Genomic DNA, 20,697 nt, shown 5'->3' with positions numbered 1-20,697 from the left:
GGTGCTGGAAAGTGTTGCTGGGGAGAGGGACATCTGTGGTGCTTTGTTCAGCCTGCCCCCACGACCCGGCCCCAGATAAGCGGTTGTAAATGGATGGATAGAAGTTTAAAATCTGCAGTTTGCCACACTGATGGAAAACATTCACACTAAAAATGAAATATGTTAGAAAATTGCTTTATTTCGCCTCATTGCAAAACTCAGACTCGTTACTGGATCACCTCTGCGCTGGTTCATAACTCATTGTCCATGTTCTCACACAGTGACTGATCAACGGCAGCTATTACAAACTGTTATTACGATTTAAAGTGAGCGGTAATCTCTTCTACTATTGATTTGTAAACGACACAAAGAAAAAACAGCAACATTAGAGCCACACACATCACAATACAAGTTATAAGAAACTGCGTTTTAAGAATCAGTGTCAGCCCACTATTTTTTTTAAAGAAGAAGGGGGTAAAGTGGTGAATGCAAACGTACAGTATAAAACTGATTTGGCAGAGAAAAACATTTGTCAAACACTAAAGTCTGTGTTCATGGTTTGTTGTTAGTTTGCATGCGCTCATTCAAAGTGCTCATAACACACTGTGGTTAATAATGTCTAGACTTTGTAATCTACTCTGATACAGAGTTACTCAAACTTCTTCAGGTGGTTGTAGAGCGACTGGACGTATGTGAACACACACATGGGGTCGGGCTTGTCCCCCATCTCGAGCATGTCCTCCACCTCGATCAGACGGAGACAGTCAGCCTGCTGCCTGAAACACAGAGGTACAGTTATGGGAGTAAAGGTCATTGAAGAAGTGCGAGCGATTTATGTATTTCCTGACATAAAGTTACAATCATTCAAAGCACATTCAAACATGTGCGCTACAGCCATGACTTGTTCTGTTTGGGTTTGAGAAATCTCTCAGTACACGCTGGTCAGGACCAGAGTTGGGTATAACGCGTTACAAAGTAACGCGCTAGAGTACTTTGATTACTTTTTGCAGTAACGAGTAACCTAACGCGTTAGTTTGCTGTTTGAGTAATCAAATACTTAAGTACATTTTCAAACAAGACATCAGTTACTTCCGTTACTTTTAGAACGCTGGTCCTTCAGCTCCGAAACAGCAACGGCTGTCGTTTGGTTCTAATAACGGAGATAACGTTAAACCCATCAGTCTGAAAGAAGCCATGGAGCTTGTGGCTCACTACGTGGTCGAAGAAATGCTGCGGTTGTCTACAGTGGAGTCTAAATAGGTGGAGTAGGACTCGCTGACAGACATATTTCAGACTCAGGACTTGCATTATGCCTGGTACATGCTACACGCTGGTACTCACCAATTATCCCCGGTCGTCTTTCACGGCGTGTGTAATTTCATCGGGTTATTCTTGTCCTATTTTTTATTACTTTCACTATTATTTGAGTCACTGTGTGTGTGTTCATGTGCCAGCCGACATGTTGTTGTAGTCACCTAAAAGCGTCAGCAGATGGGAGGAGCTACATTTGAAGCGCCACACGTAAACTATGAAGTTACTGTATCTTCCACAGGAAGTTCTGACAAATGTTTCAGAATAAAAGCCTATTTAGAAAATGGAGGGATTCTCTCAGCCGAGGTTATAAGGGGCTTTTAATTTGAAACACGTGTTGAGTTTGAAATGACGGTGAGATATGTTAACTTTACAAAGACAACGGAGCAGATAAAAAGTAAATATATAAACACACAGAGGGATTAATAAATAACGGACCGTCTATAATGTAGTCTGTTTCAAATGAAGCTGGGAGCTTCTGCAGTTGTGGTGAGTAAAAGCCCCGCCGCTATTTGTTAATGTTATTACTTTATGTCCGACCGTGAGGATGTACCATTGTTTGCTAGCTTGATGCTAATGACAGTAACGTTAACTCAGTGGGTTGACAAAGTGCCTCTGCTGTTTCACACCATCATTTCCCCCTTTTACTCTGTATGGTAACATCCCTAGAGGAAATATTAAAATGCTGGGGTGTTGTTGTCATACAGTTGTCAGTTCATCAAAACAAAGATGGCGGCACCAGAGAAAGAAATTAGAAATGCGGTGTCTGCATTTAAATCAAACGTCTGGACTTATATTGGGTTTTTTAACACAGAGGGAAAGGAGTAGTTTATATGAGAATAAAATACTCTAGGAATGCTACAAACATGAGGGCTCACCTCACACGCCACTATCCAGAGATAGTGTTAGCCGCTGATGGCCAAGCTAACGCTAAACCTGCCCCACTGAAAAATCAACCAACACAGGACACACTTAGCTTGACAAAACTACCATCCAACTGTGAGAGAGCGAAGACAATAACACAGTCCATCACCCACTACATGATGTTGAAAACAAAGGCGACGCAGCCATACACAAGCTCTACAGAGAAGTGAAGCATAAAGCTGAGGAATCTTTGAGTTCAGCAGGAAGGGTGGCGTTAACCTGTGATGCCTGGACTTCAAGGTAAGTGGATTCATATGTGACTATAACAGCACATAATCTCACAGAGGTTTGGCGACCACTGTCTCACATTCTCCAAGCTAGAGCAGGGCACCAAAGTCACAGCGGAGCAAACACTGCAGACCTCCTGCAAAATGCAGCACAAGAATGTCAGTGTGTCCGGTGTATGCAGCATTTCTGACAGGTTTTATGACGGTGTTGGTCAGTCTGACTGCTCTGCATCACGTTTAGCTGCCATAAAAATGATTAAATGAACAGACTGAAAACTCTATCTTAAGAAGTAAAACTGATGTTAATGGCTGACTGATTAACTTCCTGTCCACCATGGAACGAAGGCAAAATGCCCCCAAAATACTCAGCATTTATTCGCCGTTCAGCAAATATTAATCATGGTCTCACTTTAATATAAATTTTGGCGGTGCTGTGCTACAAAGTTCTGCACCTGTGTGATTCAGTACTGAGTGTCAGTACACTCGCTGAGAGACTGCCACTTCTCTTAACTGTGCCACCCTTTAAAAATAGGTTCAAGTACCTCTAATTTAGTACGAGTGTACTTCACTGTAATCAAAGCACACTCACTCGCTCACAGTCTCCTTCACTCAGTCATTACTCTCCAGCTTACTCTGCAGTGGTGAAGGCCAGCTGGAGGTTGTGTTTGCGGTTCGCAGGGTCCAGCGTGTTGTAATCAAAGTCCAGGGGGAAGAAAGAGTGGACCAGAGCACAGAAAGCCATCCCATCGCTCCAGCTGGACGAGAAGTTCTGGATATCTATGTTCTGAGAGACAGACGATAACGGCACCGCTTAAGAGCTTACATTTATTTTCATTCATTTATTGAGATGCTATTATTTTGCATATGTTGAAAAAACTTGAAAATTAGCAGTTCAGCGTGAGATAAGAATGAACAAGGTGGGGTACTGTTTAAAAAATGATGATACCAGTACCTTGAAAGTGATGCCAATACCAACAGAGTACTTCATTTGATACCTCTCATGTGAATGGAAGCATTCAGTTGCATAAAATGCCACCAGATGCCACAGGTGCGTAGAGTCTGGTAGCATTTTATGGTAATGTTGAATACTTTGGTGGCGTCTCAGCACACTAAACTGCCAGCTCCTTAAAATACACCGTGTTTGACTTCACTGTACCACAGACTATGTGGGCTGAAGCTGCTGTGAGTCAATCACACGTCACGTGAAATCACAAAATGCTTGTGTTGATAGACTGCGAGCAAAACCATAGTAATGTTTTTCTTAATGTAGGAACAGGAAGGATTGAATGCAGGTATTGTTTGACTGGAGAAGTTTCAATGTTACTTGGTACAGGGTTATTTTGGTTGATACCTTAAAGGTATGGAGCATGAATACTCAGCTCTAAGAGGGAAGCATCTTAAAGCTAATTCATCTTTTTGGTCCTTTGCTTTTATTTTGACAAGTCTGTTCTCGTCATTGTCTCCGTTGTCATGGATGAAGATGTTCAAATTTCCATTTGCTGATGAGGATCATGAGATTTGTTCAAAAGCTCCAGAACACCAAGTAGAGCCTGATGATTTCAAAGTCAGGTAAGAACTTTGAACCACTGAACTTAAGTAAAATCAAAGTTATAGTTTTTGGTAATCATGTCACCAACTCAAACAGCAAACTTGTGATAAAGTTGAAATTGAAAGTGTATCGGAAATTAAATTTCTTGGCATCTTAATAGATAATAAACTTCACTGGAAGCCCAAAATAAATTAGGTCAAAGCCAAAATTTTAAAGTCAACTGCAATATTATATAAAGTCTTCTGAATCAACCCTCATTATACACCTGATACTGTTGGTTTATTCTGCCATACATTAGTTATTGTGTGGAAGTGTGGGATGATACATATAAAACATTTACAAATCTAATTTTCATACTTCAAAAGAGAGCCATTTTGTAGATTAATACATGATGTTCTTATTTCTATTTGCAGACCGAAATAAATTCTATTCTCATGGATGTGAGGTCCATAAAGTTCTCAGATATTTTTAACATTTTTTTAAATGTTCAAGTCTACGACAACTGGGCATCCCATCTGCCAAGGAAGATCATGTGAGGTGATCAAAGGCTCTAAAATGGCCCCTAAATGAAGCTCAGCTGTTTCTCAACAACGAATCAGAAACAGTTTTGTTGCCAAGTGTATTTGCACATAAAAGGTGTTTTAATGACCAATACAGTGCAAATGTCAAGAAACATGTAGGGTATAAAAAATGACAAAAGAGAATATAACAAATATGGGAAATATGTAAAAATATATCTGTTTTGAAAGTGGAAGAGTTGTACAGTTGTGTGCAGGAATGTGCACAGTATTGATGTGCAAACGTTAGGTGCACAGAATACATGTATGATGGGGACACGTGCATTAGTGTACACGTACCTTATAGCCAATGGTTTTTGAGCGGCACCACTCCAGGAGAATCTGTTTGATACCGCTGGCACTAGACACTCCAAAACTCTGAGAGCGCTTCAGTTTAGGTTTGGAATCCTTTGGTCTGTTCAACAGAGACGGAAATCACTGTATGATAACATGTTGTCGATGGATATGGACTAGGACGAAATGTAAAATGTATGTTATAGGTTTACTTGATAGGCTCAGAGTGCATCCTCTCAAAGAGGGCCCGCTTGGCCTGTGCCCCGCTGGGGCGTGGAAGCGTTTGTGATTTTATCACATCCTGCTTGAACTCAACTCCACCTGTCTTGTTCCCTTTCCTATGGAGAAGCAGTGGACAGCTGACACAAATACATTTGGAGTGAGGCTGATGAGAGGCTGTAGATGCACAAAACACCACATCAATCTAACAACAGTCAACAGTAAGTTGACTTCATATTATAAAACACAACTCACGGTCATGACTTACTTATCCAGATTAGGTGAGAAACCAGATTTTATGATGGATTTGGAGGGAAGTAATTTTTCTGCAAGAGAAATGACATAAGGTGGGTTAAAAAGAGAGAAGCACAAACTGTATGATAAACTAGAATTCATGCACCAGTCAAGTTGCAGTTACAGCTTACATCCATGTCTGTGAAAACATGAATGCTTCACACACATCTTCACCCCTGGCAGCATAGATCTATACAATCAGCACAGTTTCAAGGTGGACACCCAAGATTAGTGTCACCGATTCAGTATCTGACCAAATGTCTCCCCTTCTGTTCCTGAGATATGACGTTGAGTAATGGTCAGAGAAGTGTTTAATGCAGAAAATCATGATGTTGTTTTATCCTGTTAGACATTTGTGTGACATTTTGTCATAATTAGTATAAGAATTCTTGAGTGACCACCAAGTTCCACCCATTGCTCTCCCCCCCCTGCTGCTGAAACTCTCACCATGCCTTCATCACCTCCAGAATTGACGACTGTATCAGCATTCTTTATGGAACACCATCCAAAGTCCTACATGACCTCCAGTACATCCCGATCCTGTGATCACATCACCCGTGGCCTCTGCTGGCTCCCTGTCCCACAACGCATCCAATTCAAAGTCCTTCTCCTCACTTACAAAGCCCTCCATAACCGGGCCCCCTCCGACCTCACTGACCTGCTCCACCGCCACACTCCTTCCAACCAACCATGCAACCTCCCGACTCCACCACTCAGGACCAAGCACCGAACCTGGGATGGCAGCGCCTTCTCCTCCCTCTGGAACTCTATCCCTTAACGCATTCGAGACTGCACCGACCTCTCCCGATTCAAATCACTCGTCAAAATTAATGTGTGAATGATGCTGTGTGTATTTTACTGTATTCTATTTTATGATTGTTTTAACTAATGTTAAGTGTCTTTGAGTACTATGAGAAGTGCTCTATAAATAAAATGTATTATTATTAATTCTAATTTGTTCATTCTTAAGTCAAAGTGGACGTTTGTGCCAAATTTGAGGAAACTCTCAAGTCCTGCCTGAGATATTGCATTCACAAGTTAGAGACTGATGCAAGGTCACACTGACCTTGACCTTTGACCACTATAATCTTATCAGTTCATTCTTGAATGTTTGAATTTGAAGAAATTCCCTCAGGGTGTTCTTGAGATATTGAGTTTAAAAGAATGGTACGGACGGACGGACGGAAGTAGGTATGTCCATATGTACGTACAGACGGACAGACAACTCAAATACTGAAACAAAATGCCTCCAGCCACGACTATTGCCAGTGTGGAGGCATAAAAACAACAACATATGCACTGTATAAACTCACACTCATACTGTCATAAACAGGATTATGACTATATTTCACCTGCAGGCTGAGGAAAGCTCACACTTCTCTTCAGACTGGGACTGGGTGTCTTGAGAACTGGCACTGAATTGATGAGAGGAGATCAAAAAAAAAGAGTAGAGAAGGAGAATGAGAGAGAGAAAAAAGAAAATGTAAAAATCCTTCAACATACGTAAACTGAAAACAGTGAACTACCCGCGACCTTTATATTAGAGACAGGTCTTTGTGTCACTGGCTGAACTCACTTCGTTTAAAGGGATATTCCCCGGGTTTTACTGTAGGGTCCTGTGATGCTGAGATAATTGAGGACTGAGTTGTTACAGTTGATGAAGACTCTGTGTTGGGTTTGCTCATGGCAGAAAGTGGCAGGTATGGTTTGGGTTCAGTGACGTCTAAAGACAGGAAGCACATGAAACTCGTACATGAATTAATCTTTCACATTTGCTTTGATATTTTAAGATCAGAAAATCAAACCAGTACTGTAGCGTCACACTCACCACGTCTAAATGGATATTCGCCTCGCTTTGTCGTCGGGGATTCTGGGACTGAAGGATTCGGTGGAGACGCAGGACCCTGAGATCCAGAGCCTGACTGCTCCTGGGAAACCTGGGGCCTCTGCTCATGTGTTCCAGACGCACCTGCACAGGTGAAGATGGATTAGAATAATAATGAGAGAGAATCAGGAATAAATGGAGTGTAAAAAAGAAATTTACAATTTTCGTGGTTCAGCAGCTAAAGGCAAGTTAGATTTTAGACTTGTTAAAGGTAGGGTCTGGAGGATTTTCCAGTTGTTGTTTGTAAACACACATTCAAATTTGGCCCCTCCTATCAGGCTCAACTTTCCCAGGTGTACGGAGCCGGAGGTACGGAAGAAGGCTTCACTTCAGAAGAGGAGAGGTTCAGGCACGGCACCTGCGCTCTCTCATTGGCTGGGGAGATCTCCACCCAGAAGCGGTCTGAGCTCACAAAAACATCAAAATACAGTTAAAGGGCAGGAGCTCTGCAAACAGAGTCACCACCACATATGAGTAGAAGTCCATAGGTGATGACAAAGGAGGATTTTATTTGTATATGTCTGTATTTTGTTTTGTTTGAAAATCCTCCAGATCCTACCTTTAAGACTATTTAATGCCACTTGGACTGAAATGTCAGACAAATTGAAGATACCAAAAACATGAACTGACATAAATTTTAAAGTTTCTGTTTTGTAGCGAGGACGAGGATACAGCACAGGTGGTGAATACCTGCTGTTTGTTGGCAAGTTTTCCTGACACTTTTGTGTTTCTCACTCTGCTTATGGGATTCTACTGCCCTGATGACCATCGTACTAAGTTTGAAAACATTTTTGCATGAAGTACGCTGAGCCTCGTATGCATTGCCTTTAACCGCTTTTAGCCATGCCGCAAAATTTTGGTTAAATAGCCATTTTGTTGAGTTTGCTCTTCCCTATGTTGTCTAAAGTACAGGGACAGCGAGCTAACAGACAGTGGATCCTCTGCTCTGAGCGTCCTGGCCAGAAACAAAATATGAGTGTTGTTGGTTTGGCTATTCTGACCTGTGTGACATTAGTGCGAGAGACATTCTGTAAATTATTTAAAAACAAATAGATGTCACCAATTATTTTTAAATTTTACAACACAGCGTCAGAAAAAAAAAATCATAAAATCCTTTTTCTCACCTTGGGTAGTATGTATGTATGTCATTTTTTGTCGAGCCGTAAGTGTCACGTAGATTTACATTACCAATGGTTTATGATAAAATCGCTTGACGACATTGACTCCTGTGTGCGCACGACGAGAGAGGAGAGGGAGAGACGCTGTGCTGCTGCCAGAGGAGCCACTGAATGAGTTCCCTCTGAGCAGTTAGTCACTAAAAGAGTCTGAGAAGTCCGGGGCTGTTCATAAAACATTCAGGACACCACAGTTTATTCCACACTACTGAAGCTGCTCCTCTTTTTGGAACCACCGTGGAGTCAGTAATAATTTCACTCTCAGCCATGCTTGTTGTTGCCGTGGGTAACAGTATGACGTCAATATGTCAGCAAGTCAAAATATTGCAAGTATCACGATATGAATTTTTCATGTCGTATTAAAAATGAAACCAGTGTTATCGTGAATGATATGATATGGCATACCTCTATTTCCCATGTCCTGATTTAAGATATTTAACACCAGTGAAGCCTTATTTTTAAATTAATGAATTCAATGCCTTTTCAGACTTTTTAAGGATGGTTTTTCTGAAGGAAATATGTGTGTCCTTGCTGCTAAAAAGTTGCAGGTGAAATATAAAACAGGTGAAATACTGACATGAAATGAGAAACATTTAAGGATACCTCTCTGAAGAAGTTTTAAAATAAAAATATAATCCACAAAAATTCCTTTAAAGGATCAGAAAGTTTGTTCCGGCAGGTGGCTGTTAAGGGAGGAGGAAAAAACAAAGTATCGGGATAATATTGTATCATGGGTCCTCTGGCGATTCCCACCGCTTAGGTGCTGCTTAATTTTCAGCTCAAGTGTTTCCAAAATGGCGGCCAGGTAACAGACTTTCTCATCTGACAGCTAAACAGTGCACTAAAATATGTTTCTGACAACATCTGAGGCAAGAAATCGACAACGCAGCAACAGAATCTTGACAGTGCTTGGCAGTGATTGACATGATTGACAGCTGTGTTAGAGACTCCTTGACTTTGATTGATTGTTTTCGTTCACGTGATTGCAGCAAATCTGACAAAAAGTGATTTTTTCTAAAAGTTTCCAGCTGTAGCTTTAAATAAAAGCTCCATTAACTGCCCTCTTATAAAAGAATAATCCCCTGCGTCACCTGCCGGAGCGTCCGCAGTAGACTGAACAGCTGCTTTAGGCACCGATGCTGGAGACTGGGCAGGTTTATTGGCGACCGGACCCTCTGCACTAAGTTTGGTTGTCATGGCAGTGACAGGGAGGTGGGGCTGGGGTTCATCAGCGCCTGAAAAACAGAGAATCTGAATAGTTGAATTTTTAAGTAGTGAGTTTAGTGACACTGACAGAGCAAATTCAGACAGAAACACAAAAGAATTTTCCTCTCACCACATCTAGCAGGAGACTCTGCTGATTTGACTGGAGCTTCTTTTGTTGCTTTGGGCACTGACGCAGGACTCTGAGGGACAGCTGGAGCTTCGGAGCTCGGTTTCATCATTGCAGTGAGGGGTTGATGGGGCTTCGTCAGATGACCTGATTCTTCCTGGTCTGGAGGAAAAGAAGTTCAGCTGAATACTTTCATTCAATCAACCACAATCTTGAAGTACGCTGATCTTCTACCTGAGTAAAGATATTCTGTTACAAGTAAAAGTCCTGCATTTAAAATTTTACTTAGCAGGTCGTTACAATAAAGCCACCACAAACAAAAACATAATATGTGGTGTGAACATGTAAAACACGCACAGGAATCAACTGACCAGGCATTTTGGGCGTTTCAGTGGCCGACTGAAGAGAGTTGGTTAATCCAGAGGACTCTGTGCTTGGTTTGGTGATGGCGGTGAGAGGCCTGTGAGACTGGGGAACGGCGGCAGCGGCGTGGGCTGTATTAGAGTCCACTGCTGGGCCTTCTGAGGAGATGCAACCAAATATAACCAAAGTTTAGATCAGCTCCTCAGGTCTAGCAGAGTGAAACTTCTCAGATGACCCACCTACCTTGGTTCCCGTTCTCTTGTGCAGCTGTGGCAACAGTTCTCTCTCCTTTTGCATCAGTGCCCTGTTCAGTGAAGAAAAGACAGACAAAACATGCGCTTCTGTTATTTAACTTTTTCAGGAATAAAACTAAGACATCCACAAACTGGTAGATCAGGCAACAACATGATTGACCCATGAAGAAGATCTCTGGGGTTGTGTCGGTATGTCGAGTGCCGAAACTCTCTCTTTCTCTGATGCGCTGTCTGTCGGAGCTAGATCAAATAAATGATTCATAATGGATATATTATCATCACATCTTTTTACCATTGCTTTCTCCTGAGATGTATTTTTAACTGATGGCTGTTTTACTGCATGTTTTGTTTCCATCTTTGCTGAGCAACAGGCCTGTCCCATATAGAGGCCTGTTTATTTCAGTGATTTAAGCAAATAATAACCCAGACTATTAATTGAAGTTATATGTATATATATATATATATATATATATATATATATATATATATATATATATATATATATATATATATGGTAGAATATTGACATGCATGCACATACTGTCCAAAATTATCCAGTTCATTTATATCCATCCATCCATTTTCGTAACTGCTTATCCTCTTGAGGGTAGCGGGGGGGGGGGGGGGGGGGCTATCCCAGTTGACATTGGGTGAGAGGCAGGGTACACCCTTACGAGACTATCACAGGGCTGACACACAAAGACAGACAACCATTCACGCTCACATTCACATCTACAGGCAATCTGGCATTATTAATTAACCTACATGTGTTTGGACTGTGGGAGGAAGCTGGAGCACCTGGAGATGGCCATGGCGCCACCACCCCAAGGATTGGACCCCCCACCCTGGGTTCAAACTAGGAATCCTCTTGCTGTGGGGTGACAATGCTAACCACTGCACCACCATACCGTCAATAGTATGCCAGTCTGAAAAGGTGTGTTTTCCAACAGGATTTGAAAATGGAAAGGGAGTCAAAATTGCAAAGGTCATGGGGTAGAGAGTTCCAGAGGCAGGGGGCAGAATGACTGAAGGCTCTAGAACCCATGGTGGTAAAGCAATCAGATGGTGATGTGCGCTGGACTGTGGAAGAAAATCTAACATAGATATGAAGGCGTTCCGACAGGTAAGAAGGGGTAAGAAGAATCTTGAAACTGATGCGATATTTAACAGGATGCCAGTGAAGCTGATGGAGTGATACAATCTATATCAGTGGTTCCCAAATGTTCCAGCCATGAGGTCCAGATTTCTCCTTAGTCATTAGTTCGAGGTCCACACAGTTTAATATGTTCAGAATTATATTTGCGTTGGGTCATGTCGTCGAGCTAGTTTGCTGTCTGTGTTAAGTAGCCGTCCGTTAGTCATCCAATCAACAGCAGGAAACGACACTTTAAAATAAAAGCCCACTTTTGGACCCTGAGCCACCAGTTGGGAACCACTGATCTGTATATATCATATATATATATTTATATACATTTTTGACATACCTGTGTACATAGTGACTTGTCTATTATTTATCTATATTTGTCCAGCCTTGTTGTCCTGTCCTTAGCTCTTCTGTCTATTTCTATGTCAGTACATTGTGACCAATCAAACAAAATGGAGTCAAATTCCTATCATGTGTGTGTGTGTGTGTGTACACATACCCGGCTAATAAAGCTGATTCTGATGGAGGCTAATAATCCACCCAAAACTGGGTTATTAGTTTTAAAATAATGTTAAAACATAATTAAAACTGAATGAAGGATGATGCAAGGAGTCAGGTTTCCTTTGGATGCCATTACCTCAGGAAGGTAAATATGTTATATAAGACATGCCACTGACTGTGGCTGAGTCTATTTATACATTTGTCTTAGCAACATCACTCATTGATTCGCTCAAACAAACAACGATGGCTCTTTTGTCTGTCAGACTGCTGTGGAGCTAAAATTAATTTTAGCCCTTTATCCTCCATGGTAAATCAGTTTGTGTGTGTGTGTGTGTGTGTGTGTGTGTGTGTGTGTGTGTGTGTGTGTGTGTGTGTGTGTGTGCTCACTTCTCTAAAAGTGTGATCTTCAGCTGTTAACAGCTGAAAGCTTCTCCTTTAATGACAGCTGTGGCCAACAAACCCATGTTCCCACTGAGAGGCTATTTTAGATTTTGCAATCAGTCTCTTTGCGAGAGTTTCCGCTCTGCTCTTCTTACATCCCAATATAGCCCCAAATGGCTGCTTTGAAAATCGGGGAGTTAGCGTGAGCAGTTCAAACAGCGCCTAAGTATATCAGCCCGAGGCCTGGCCTGTATTTGCCCCTTTCTCCAACCTCCCACCCCCTGCCTTTTGCTTTCCAGAGACTCGCAGTGCTCTGGCAGCCGCGCAATAAAGCCATCTCGGCCAGCACGTCAACTGGTCATCAGGAGGGAGATTAGCACCATGGTGATCTGCAGGCTCCACAACAGCTCCTGTAGGATATCACAGTCTGACTCTGTCTGACCCCATTAATCCTTTCAACCTCTGCCTGGGTTTACCTCCATACCACTGTGGCTCCTTCTAGAAACATACTGACAAACACACAAACAAACCTTTTTTTTTTTTTTTTTTTTTTTTGACGACTGTTGCAGCCACTATGAAATGACCTTTCTGCGTGCAAATTTATAATTTTCAAATCTAAAATTCCCTGTAAATTAATTTCATGTCCAGCGATTGCGTGCAAATATTGCAACCATCCAACTAGATAATTGGTTGGGTGGTTGATTGGTTGGGCAGCCACCCAATGTTGAGACATTTGAAACATCTGTCACCTCTGCAAACACCTTTTGGTGCCTCTAATAAATTTATTAACAATGGTTTCAATGATTTCTTCTATGTGAGAGATGTCGCTGCTGTTCCCCTAAACTCTGCAGAGTATTATATAACAGTAAGTTCCGACCAAGCAATTTGATTGGACAGGAGGCACTGATATACAGCATGACAGTGCTGGGACTTTTAACTCTGCATGTATCACTTTGCTTTACAGCTGTTCTGAGCTATTAATTATGTTAACCATTAATTAGCCCACATTAAGGGTCATTGTAACAAACTTAGCACTGCAACAAGGAACTTACATTCATTCATTCATTTTCCTTACCACTTATCTTGTTGGGGGTTGCGGGTCACCAGACTATCGCAGGGCTGACACATAGAGACAGACAACCATTCACACTCACATTCACACCTACGGCCGGTTTAGAGTCACCAGTTAACCTGCATGTCTTTGGACTGTGGGAGGAAGCTGGAGCGCCTGGAGGAAACCCACGCTGACACGGGGTGAACATGCAAACTCCACATAGAGGGGCCCCCCCACCTTCAAAACCAGAAACCCTCTTGCTGCCAACCAATTATTTAATGACCCTACATTAAGTGTTGTCGTAACAAACTCTGCACTGCAAGACGGAACTTATGACAGAGCTAAATTAGGAATAGTTGGAAGAAAAGGACGAAGGGACAGAAAGAAGCCTGAATAATTCACTGTCAAATCTCCAGGTATGCTCATATGTCATCAGAAGATGACACAACGTACCCAGTCCAGTTGCAGAAGAAGAAGATTTGTGTTGGTGGAGCCAAATAAATCATGAAATAAACATACAATTCATAACCTGTTGCCACTTTTACTGTTGACAAATGGCATTTGGAGAATTGTTGTATAAAAGCAATATCACACTCGAGGTCCTGCTGTTTTACTGAATATCGGCACGGCTGCGATTTGGTCGCAGGCAGGAGGCCACAGAAATGACCTTGAGTGTGGTATTGCTTAATTTTAGCTTCTTTCAGTTAATTGTTTTGGTTTTACAGCGCAAACTTTACAGTTTGATTCAGTTGCATGGCTCTGGGCATGGGGCCCATAAAGACTTTATCTTTGAGACTTACATTGTGAAAGACATTTGTTAATCAGAAGATACTTTTTTTTTAGCATCACCACTGCCGCAAAAGACTTGTTTCACTATCGGGATTTGATCCATTTAGTCTGATACCATTTTGAAAGTCTAGAACAGCCACAAAATAAAATAAATGTATCTCCATTTAAGCCAGCGAAAGTCAGCTGCTCAGCTGCACTGGGCCGTGCTCGGCCACCAAAAGTTTCTAGTACACTTGCTCATTTGGCCCCACAATGTGAAAGATCCATGAAATTCCATACTGTGGATATTGAGCTTTTTTGGCTTCATGTGCCACTGAGCAAATTTTGTAGGAATAAAGAGGAGCCCGCCTCTAACGCTGTATCCAGTTCTCTTCATAGATCCATTCTCGAAATCCACTGCCACCTACCTATATCCAGCACCAAATGGCAGACGCTGACAAAGTTAGCCACAAACTGGTGAACAAAGTGGAGCATTCAGCAGCTAAAAAGCCAGAAATTCCCCTCAGGAGTTGATGGAGACAAAAACAAAGCTGAAACAAGAGTGTATTTCTGACTTTGGACACAAATAAAACTCCAAATAAACCCTAATGTTGCTTAGTACCTGCTGGAATTATGTAACTCTGATAACACATTTGTGGTACCAACTTTATCTGGTCAAACAGAGTCGGGCTGAAGCTGTTATAAGAGGTTTTCTGGAGCGAGCAGCAAGTGGTCATTGGTGGTACTATAGAACATCTTCAGGCACTTGGCACTGGCTTCAGCTTGGTGGCAACGTGAGATGAGTCCAAATAAGGATAACAGTTCACATTTTGAGGTCGAGTCTGATATTCGTGGCACATGTGTGCATGGTTGAAAAGTAACAGAAGTTTCAGAATGAAAAAAATGAAAAAGGAGAGCTTGAGGGAGAAGTTCCTATCTTGTGCAGTTTTTTGTCAGATTGTCAGCTTCATAAATTTATAAAAATTGTTGGACGCAGCATCTTCCTGACCTCAACAGATTTTAAAAATGCTGAGGGAAAATTGTGTTGCATTTGAAAATGATGGGGCAAAGTGTTAAGTGATGGATCAGAGAGCTATCTTGGTACTGTTGGGGGGGGGGGGCTGTGGTACGTCAGAGTTGGGGGCTGACGGGTTGGAGAAGACCTGGTGATTTCAGCAGAGGGGAATGTTGGCAGGGTGTGTGTTTCAACAGGACAGCTGGTTGTCCCTCTCAGGGTGTCGGCTGCAGGGGGTATTATTGACAGGGACGTAGACGCAATTCAACTTTCCGTTCAGAGATTTGAGACATGGCTTGGCTGGGAGGCAAGATTCCTGAGTGATTAGAGGATATAAATGTATTAATATACCTGTCTTCAGAGTGTGCTTACAAGTTACGTCATAAAAATACAACACAATGTGTACGGCAGCCTCTGTTAGAGGCATGTAGTGTTGACTACTTCTTTTGAAGGTAGGTCAGGTAGTCCACTACTCTCTACCTGTGGATCTGAGTACACCTCCAAAACTTTACAGACTAAGCAGATATGGCTTCAAAGACCTGCAGCTCTGTCCCAAATCACAGACCCCAAAATACATGTGCCCTTTGGAGGACTTGCTGTTATAAAAGCAAGTCATGAGCAGAAGATTTGGGGGGGAGGGGGGGGGGGGGGGGGGGGGGTGGAGTGGAGTGGTGTAAGTGTGTAAGCATTGAACATTCATTTGGACCAGTGTAAAGATATAACTCATGTAGTAATTTAAATATTCAAGGCTGATAATGCCAGATATTATTATTATTGGTCTGCGATTGAAAATAATGATTTAAGAATATCTAGTAATACTGATGGCAGGTGATGCTGAGCCCATACAGCAGTGCTGTTACAGCTGCTCCCCGGATAAATGTGTGAGGCTGGTGTCAGAGGTTAAATCTATAATGGTCTCAAATGGAGACCAGGAAAGCTCAGTTCATAAGCACATCTGACATTTTAGAGATTTAATCATTATTTTATTGAATTTTTCAGGGATCATATAAATGAATACAGGGAAGGACCGGATGTAAGCAAGATACCATCTCCCTATCATGGATGTTTTAGGGGAACTAAATACACCATTAAACACGGGCCCCGTTCATTCCTATGAAAGTTGCTCAGTGGCGCATGAAGCCAAAATGGTTCAACTGCGACCCTTAAAATTACCTAGATGATCCTGGGATTATTGACCCTACCTCCGAACTGTATGGCCCATAGAGCAAGTACACTAAAGACTTACGGAGGCCAAGCGTGGCTGAGGGTAGCTAACTTCCAGTTTAGCGCTCTGCTAACTTGAATGGGGATAAAATCATTTAATCTTGTGGCTCTTCTAGAGTAGTGGTTCCCAACTGGCCCAGCCCCGAGGTCCTCATTTCTCCTCAGTCATTAGTTCAAAGGCCAAATGGTTAAATACATTCAGCATCACACCTGCGTTTGGCCATGTCGGCGAGCTACTTTGCTGTCTCTGTCAAGTAGCAACCTGTTATTTACTGACTCTATAGCGAGAAACAACACTTCAAAATAAAAGCTCTGTGCTGGAAATTCTCTGTACTTCAAAATAAAGTGTTTTTTTACAAACTCGACACGTTTGTGAGTAAATTGCAGCCCACTCAGAATCAACCCGCGACCCACTTTTGGACAGGGACCCACCAGTTGAGAACCAGTGGTCTAAACTTTCCAACTGATGGTGAAACGGGTCGTTTTGCGGGGCTGTGATCTTTCTATCTACATATGGAGCGGATCCTCTTCCACGGAGTCCACCGTGTTATTTCTACAGAAGCCCAGAGTGGCTAAACCAAACACTGGCTCTAGATAGAGCCATTTGCGTTTTCATATCTGCCATTGTAGTTCTCCTACACACTTGGTAGAGGGGAGAAGTTTTAGTTGGTTGCACTAGACTTTTGATTGGTGACTTTTAGCTGAATACATCCGTTGTTGGTCGTAGTAACTTACATAAATGGTTGGCATAGATGAGGTGACGAAACACAACGATTAGTCTTAGTCTCAGGTGATTACACGCTAATGAAAACATAGCTATGAATATTATTTCCTCTATTGTCAATATATTCCCCTAAATCCTGAACACTGGACCTTTAACACGATCTTTAAACTGAAACACCTGCAGCTATGTTTAGTATAAGTGAGTTCTTTTTTTAACCTTAGAAAACCTCACTGTTATTTGGCAGACAGTCAATAATCTCTACATTTAATGCTAATTAGCTGAGTTGATTTGGAAAATACTGGCGGTGCCGCAAGACGGCGGAGGACACAAAGCAGTCACTGGATTTTTGTATACATGCATGCTCTTTGGGTCGAAAATTTAAAGTGGTTTCTGGTTCTATGATGCAATGATCTACTGTGATGTTTGGAAAGATGGTAGTGTATTCGGCACTGTTTGAACATTGAACACAGGCACAGCTTTGTGGACTGTACGTTTTGCTATGCTAAATTAACTTGGGAGAGGAGGTTGGACAGAGTCAGGTACTGTAAAAGAGCTACTGAGGTTCCTTGGCATGGTAGGGTTCTGTAGTAGAGTTACAATGAGGTTGTTTACAGTAAGACATTAGCACAGCGTGAAAAACACAACCACGTCATCAAGGGTTGTTTGGCATAAAAGTTTAGGCAGATTCAAATTTTTCCACAATGCAATGTGGAATCATCTGGCAACTCACTGGTTTATAAAATACATCGAAGCACACTTCTGTGTAAGGGCCCTGACACACCAAGCTGACGGTCAGTGAGCACTGTTGGCACTAGGTGGCCCTTGTCAGCTTTTTATCGGCTGACTCAGGAAGTTATATCGGCAGCAGAGATGGCAGTGCCTGTAAATGAATGAAATGTGTGTGTTCAGGTGCAACTATTTGGCCGCGACAGAAGCAACACGAGGCGACCCAACAGTTGGCCTTTTGTCACTATTATTTCTTTGATGTCGGTTTGGTGAGTCTGGGCCTTCAAGTGATCGCTGTATTTCAACTGTTTATCTTACGAAAACAAAATGATTGTCAGCGTAAGAACTTTCCAGACTTGTAAAAGTCTGCCTCATAATAACACAAACCACTGTGCAATGTTTGGGTGTCTAAGAAGCTGTCAAACTCATGAGCCTGGACTTCTTGGAGAGTTATGCTTTAAGCCCCGTTTCCATCGAGCAGTACAGCACGGTACAGTTAAGTTTGGTACGCATTTTCTCCTGTTTCCATGAAAAGTTGTGGATGGTACCAATGGAGCCGTTCTGCACCATCCCCATTTTGGTCACCCCTCTGTTGGAGTACCAAGCACAAAGGTCCAGTAGTAAAAGGTGGACGGCATATATCCAAATCCTCACTCGGAGAAAAAAAAAGAAAGCGTTGTGGATTGCGTTCCTGTGGGCTCAGGTTGGCTGCGCTTGCCTGAGAACAACTAAATGCACAAAGCTGCTATTTTTAAATATCCCATGGAGAGAGACTCTGACTGCAGCCTGTTCTAGTTTGCTCTGAAAATGTTGGCGTGCAGCCTCGTTCTGTGGACAATAAACGAGGTGCAGACTTCCATCTGTGTCACCGGTGATGAGTAAATACAGCGAGTGCTGGATGGAGCAGTGAGTGACAACAACCCCACCCGCATTTAAGAGTACTATTTGTGGGGAGGAATGCTAGGGTCTAGGTACCATGTCTGAAGGGTACATACTGAAAGTGTTTGGTGGAAACAAGGCTTTAGTGTCTCGGCTTTAGTGTCTCACCTTTACCTGAAGCAACATGCTTCCACCAGCCTTTGACGTTTTTTTCACACAGAGCTGTTTGCAGTATAGTTACCATGTAGCAAGTTAAGATAAAATCAGGAACCAAGTAATTAATAAATAGCTAACAAGCCATTTCTGAACAACTCTGAATCAAAGAGAACACAGCAGATAATGAAAAGCTATCTAGAACTGACCTTCATTTGTGCCTCTTTAAGTAAACTGGTGCAGTATCATCAAGTTGTTACGATGCATTTTACTATGCGTATTTATTTATTCAGTCGAGCACCCTCTTATCCAAGTGATGAGTTGGTCGATGGAAGTCAGCCTTATAACTGTGACCAGGTGCATCATTTTTTGGTGACCAGGCCCATTTACAACATCCTAAACCTCTCATTCACCCATCCGTGCATGAATTGTACTTCTAATATTACAGAGATATCTTATGATATGTAGAAAGATAGAATGAGTACTCACATTTATTTCGGCATGTCTCTTTACTCTCCATGGAGGAAGGGCTGAGTTGTTGCTTGAAGCAGCAGCAGGATGGCTTGATCCTCCACTTGACCCTGATGGTTCAGTGAAAGTAGACTGACTTGACTGGCTCATCTCTGATCTTCCAGAGTTCACCAGACCTCCCTGGTCTTCCGCTTGTCCGTTCACGACACTACCCTCCACATTCTTCCCCTTCACTTCAGCAGGACCCCTCTCGATCTTGACCCCGGCGAGACCCTCCACCAGGTGGCTGAGGGCCTCCAGCTTCATCCTGAGCTGCAGGTTCTCCTCCTGCAGCCTGGTTACCGCCTCAGCCAAGGGTCCGTTGGAAACACACAGCTCCTCGATCCTATGCTCTATGCGCTGTTTGAAAGCATTCACATCCACATGTACCTCCCTCACGGCAGCTTGCAAGGTGGCCCTGAACTGAACCAGAGCCTCGCTTACCATTGCCTCCTGAACACACTCTGTGGCTCCCTCCATGGCTTCTTCCGTGGCCCTCACCACCCCTGAGATTCAAGTCAGATGAGTAATGGGGTGGTCGGTACAGGGTTCAGACACCAAACCTTCAATCTTTCTGTCTCTTTTCAGTTCGTTCTCAGATTCTTGTCCTTAAAATCAAACGAAGGGTTTGAGTTATTGACCAAAAATTTTGTAATGTCTACTAATTCCTTCCTTCAACGATGTTCCATGCCTTTTCAGCAAAGTTGAAGATGCAAAAGGCTTTTAAAGGATGACTTGTCTCGGGGAAGATCCCTTGGCGGCGACTCATTAAAGCCCCATCAAGCTCCATGGAGGATTTCTCTCAATGTGCGTATTCTCTTACGCTCTCCTCTCATCTGGTCAAAGCAAGAGCAGTTGTTATTTATAAGTGGTGGAAAACTCACGCACAATGTCATCTTGGGAAAAGAGATTACGTACTGCACAGGCAGATCATGTTCTCAGTGCATGCAGGAGCTGAGGAATGATCGAACTAACCTTTCGGAGGGATCCGGTTGAAGTGGCAGATGATTGGTGGTGCATCTACTGTGTGTTTCCTAGATGCTTACCCCTGCTGTCCTTACCCCAGTGTGTTGTCTGAGCTATCTGCGTCTCCTAAGCTTGGGAGCAACAGGTTCGACTCTGTATTTTGGGACAGAAAGGGGGCGGGAAAAGATCGAATGGGAGGGAGGGGCCTGGATTTTTCAAATGTTTTTGTCTGTTGCTGCTGGTAAAACTGCAGTATTAGACAGCGTGACAGCCAATTCCTGGGGGTCA

The 20,697-nt window shown here is 42.6% G+C and overlaps 1 protein-coding gene across 2 annotated transcripts; it reads right to left on the bottom strand.

The window, feature by feature from the left end:
* Positions 1 to 158: 158 nt before the first annotated feature.
* On the bottom strand, positions 159 to 20,065 carry LOC117247369 (uncharacterized). 2 transcript variants are annotated; one of them, XM_033611907.2, is made up of 13 exons: positions 19,423 to 20,065; positions 10,354 to 10,414; positions 10,119 to 10,268; positions 9,751 to 9,909; positions 9,506 to 9,649; positions 7,183 to 7,323; positions 6,931 to 7,077; positions 6,707 to 6,769; positions 5,329 to 5,386; positions 5,054 to 5,179; positions 4,848 to 4,962; positions 3,074 to 3,225; positions 159 to 755 (listed from the first exon to the last, which is right to left on the bottom strand). In XM_033611907.2, the coding sequence occupies exons 1-13, from the start codon at positions 19,921 to 19,923 to the stop codon at positions 629 to 631; spliced, it is 1,944 nt and encodes a 647-aa protein (XP_033467798.2). In that variant the 5' UTR covers positions 19,924 to 20,065; the 3' UTR covers positions 159 to 628. The 2 variants fall into 2 exon arrangements, with proteins under 2 accessions (XP_033467798.2, XP_078028429.1); XM_078172303.1 differs by having other exon boundaries at positions 616 to 755; positions 3,031 to 3,225.
* Between the last annotated feature and the right edge of the window lie 632 nt (positions 20,066 to 20,697).

This window comes from Epinephelus lanceolatus, chromosome 11 (genome assembly GCF_041903045.1).
Source record: "Epinephelus lanceolatus isolate andai-2023 chromosome 11, ASM4190304v1, whole genome shotgun sequence".
NCBI classification, from domain to species: Eukaryota; Metazoa; Chordata; class Actinopteri; order Perciformes; family Serranidae; genus Epinephelus; species Epinephelus lanceolatus.
Note: the sequence above shows the minus strand (reverse complement) of the source record. Positions and strands in the feature narration are given on the sequence as shown.

Bases quoted from the DNA above. Each gene is read 5' to 3' on its own strand.
- LOC117247369 (XM_033611907.2), bottom strand. From the start codon at position 19,923: ATGGAGGGAGCCACAGAGTGTGTTCAGGAGGCAATGGTAAGCGAGGCT. The intron at 9,650-9,750 runs GTGAGAGGAAAA...TCTGTTTTTCAG, and splicing joins AGAGTCTCCTGCTAGATGTG to GCGCTGATGAACCCCAGCCC. The intron at 4,963-5,053 runs GTAAACCTATAA...TCTGTTGAACAG, and splicing joins ATGCACTCTGAGCCTATCAA to ACCAAAGGATTCCAAACCTA.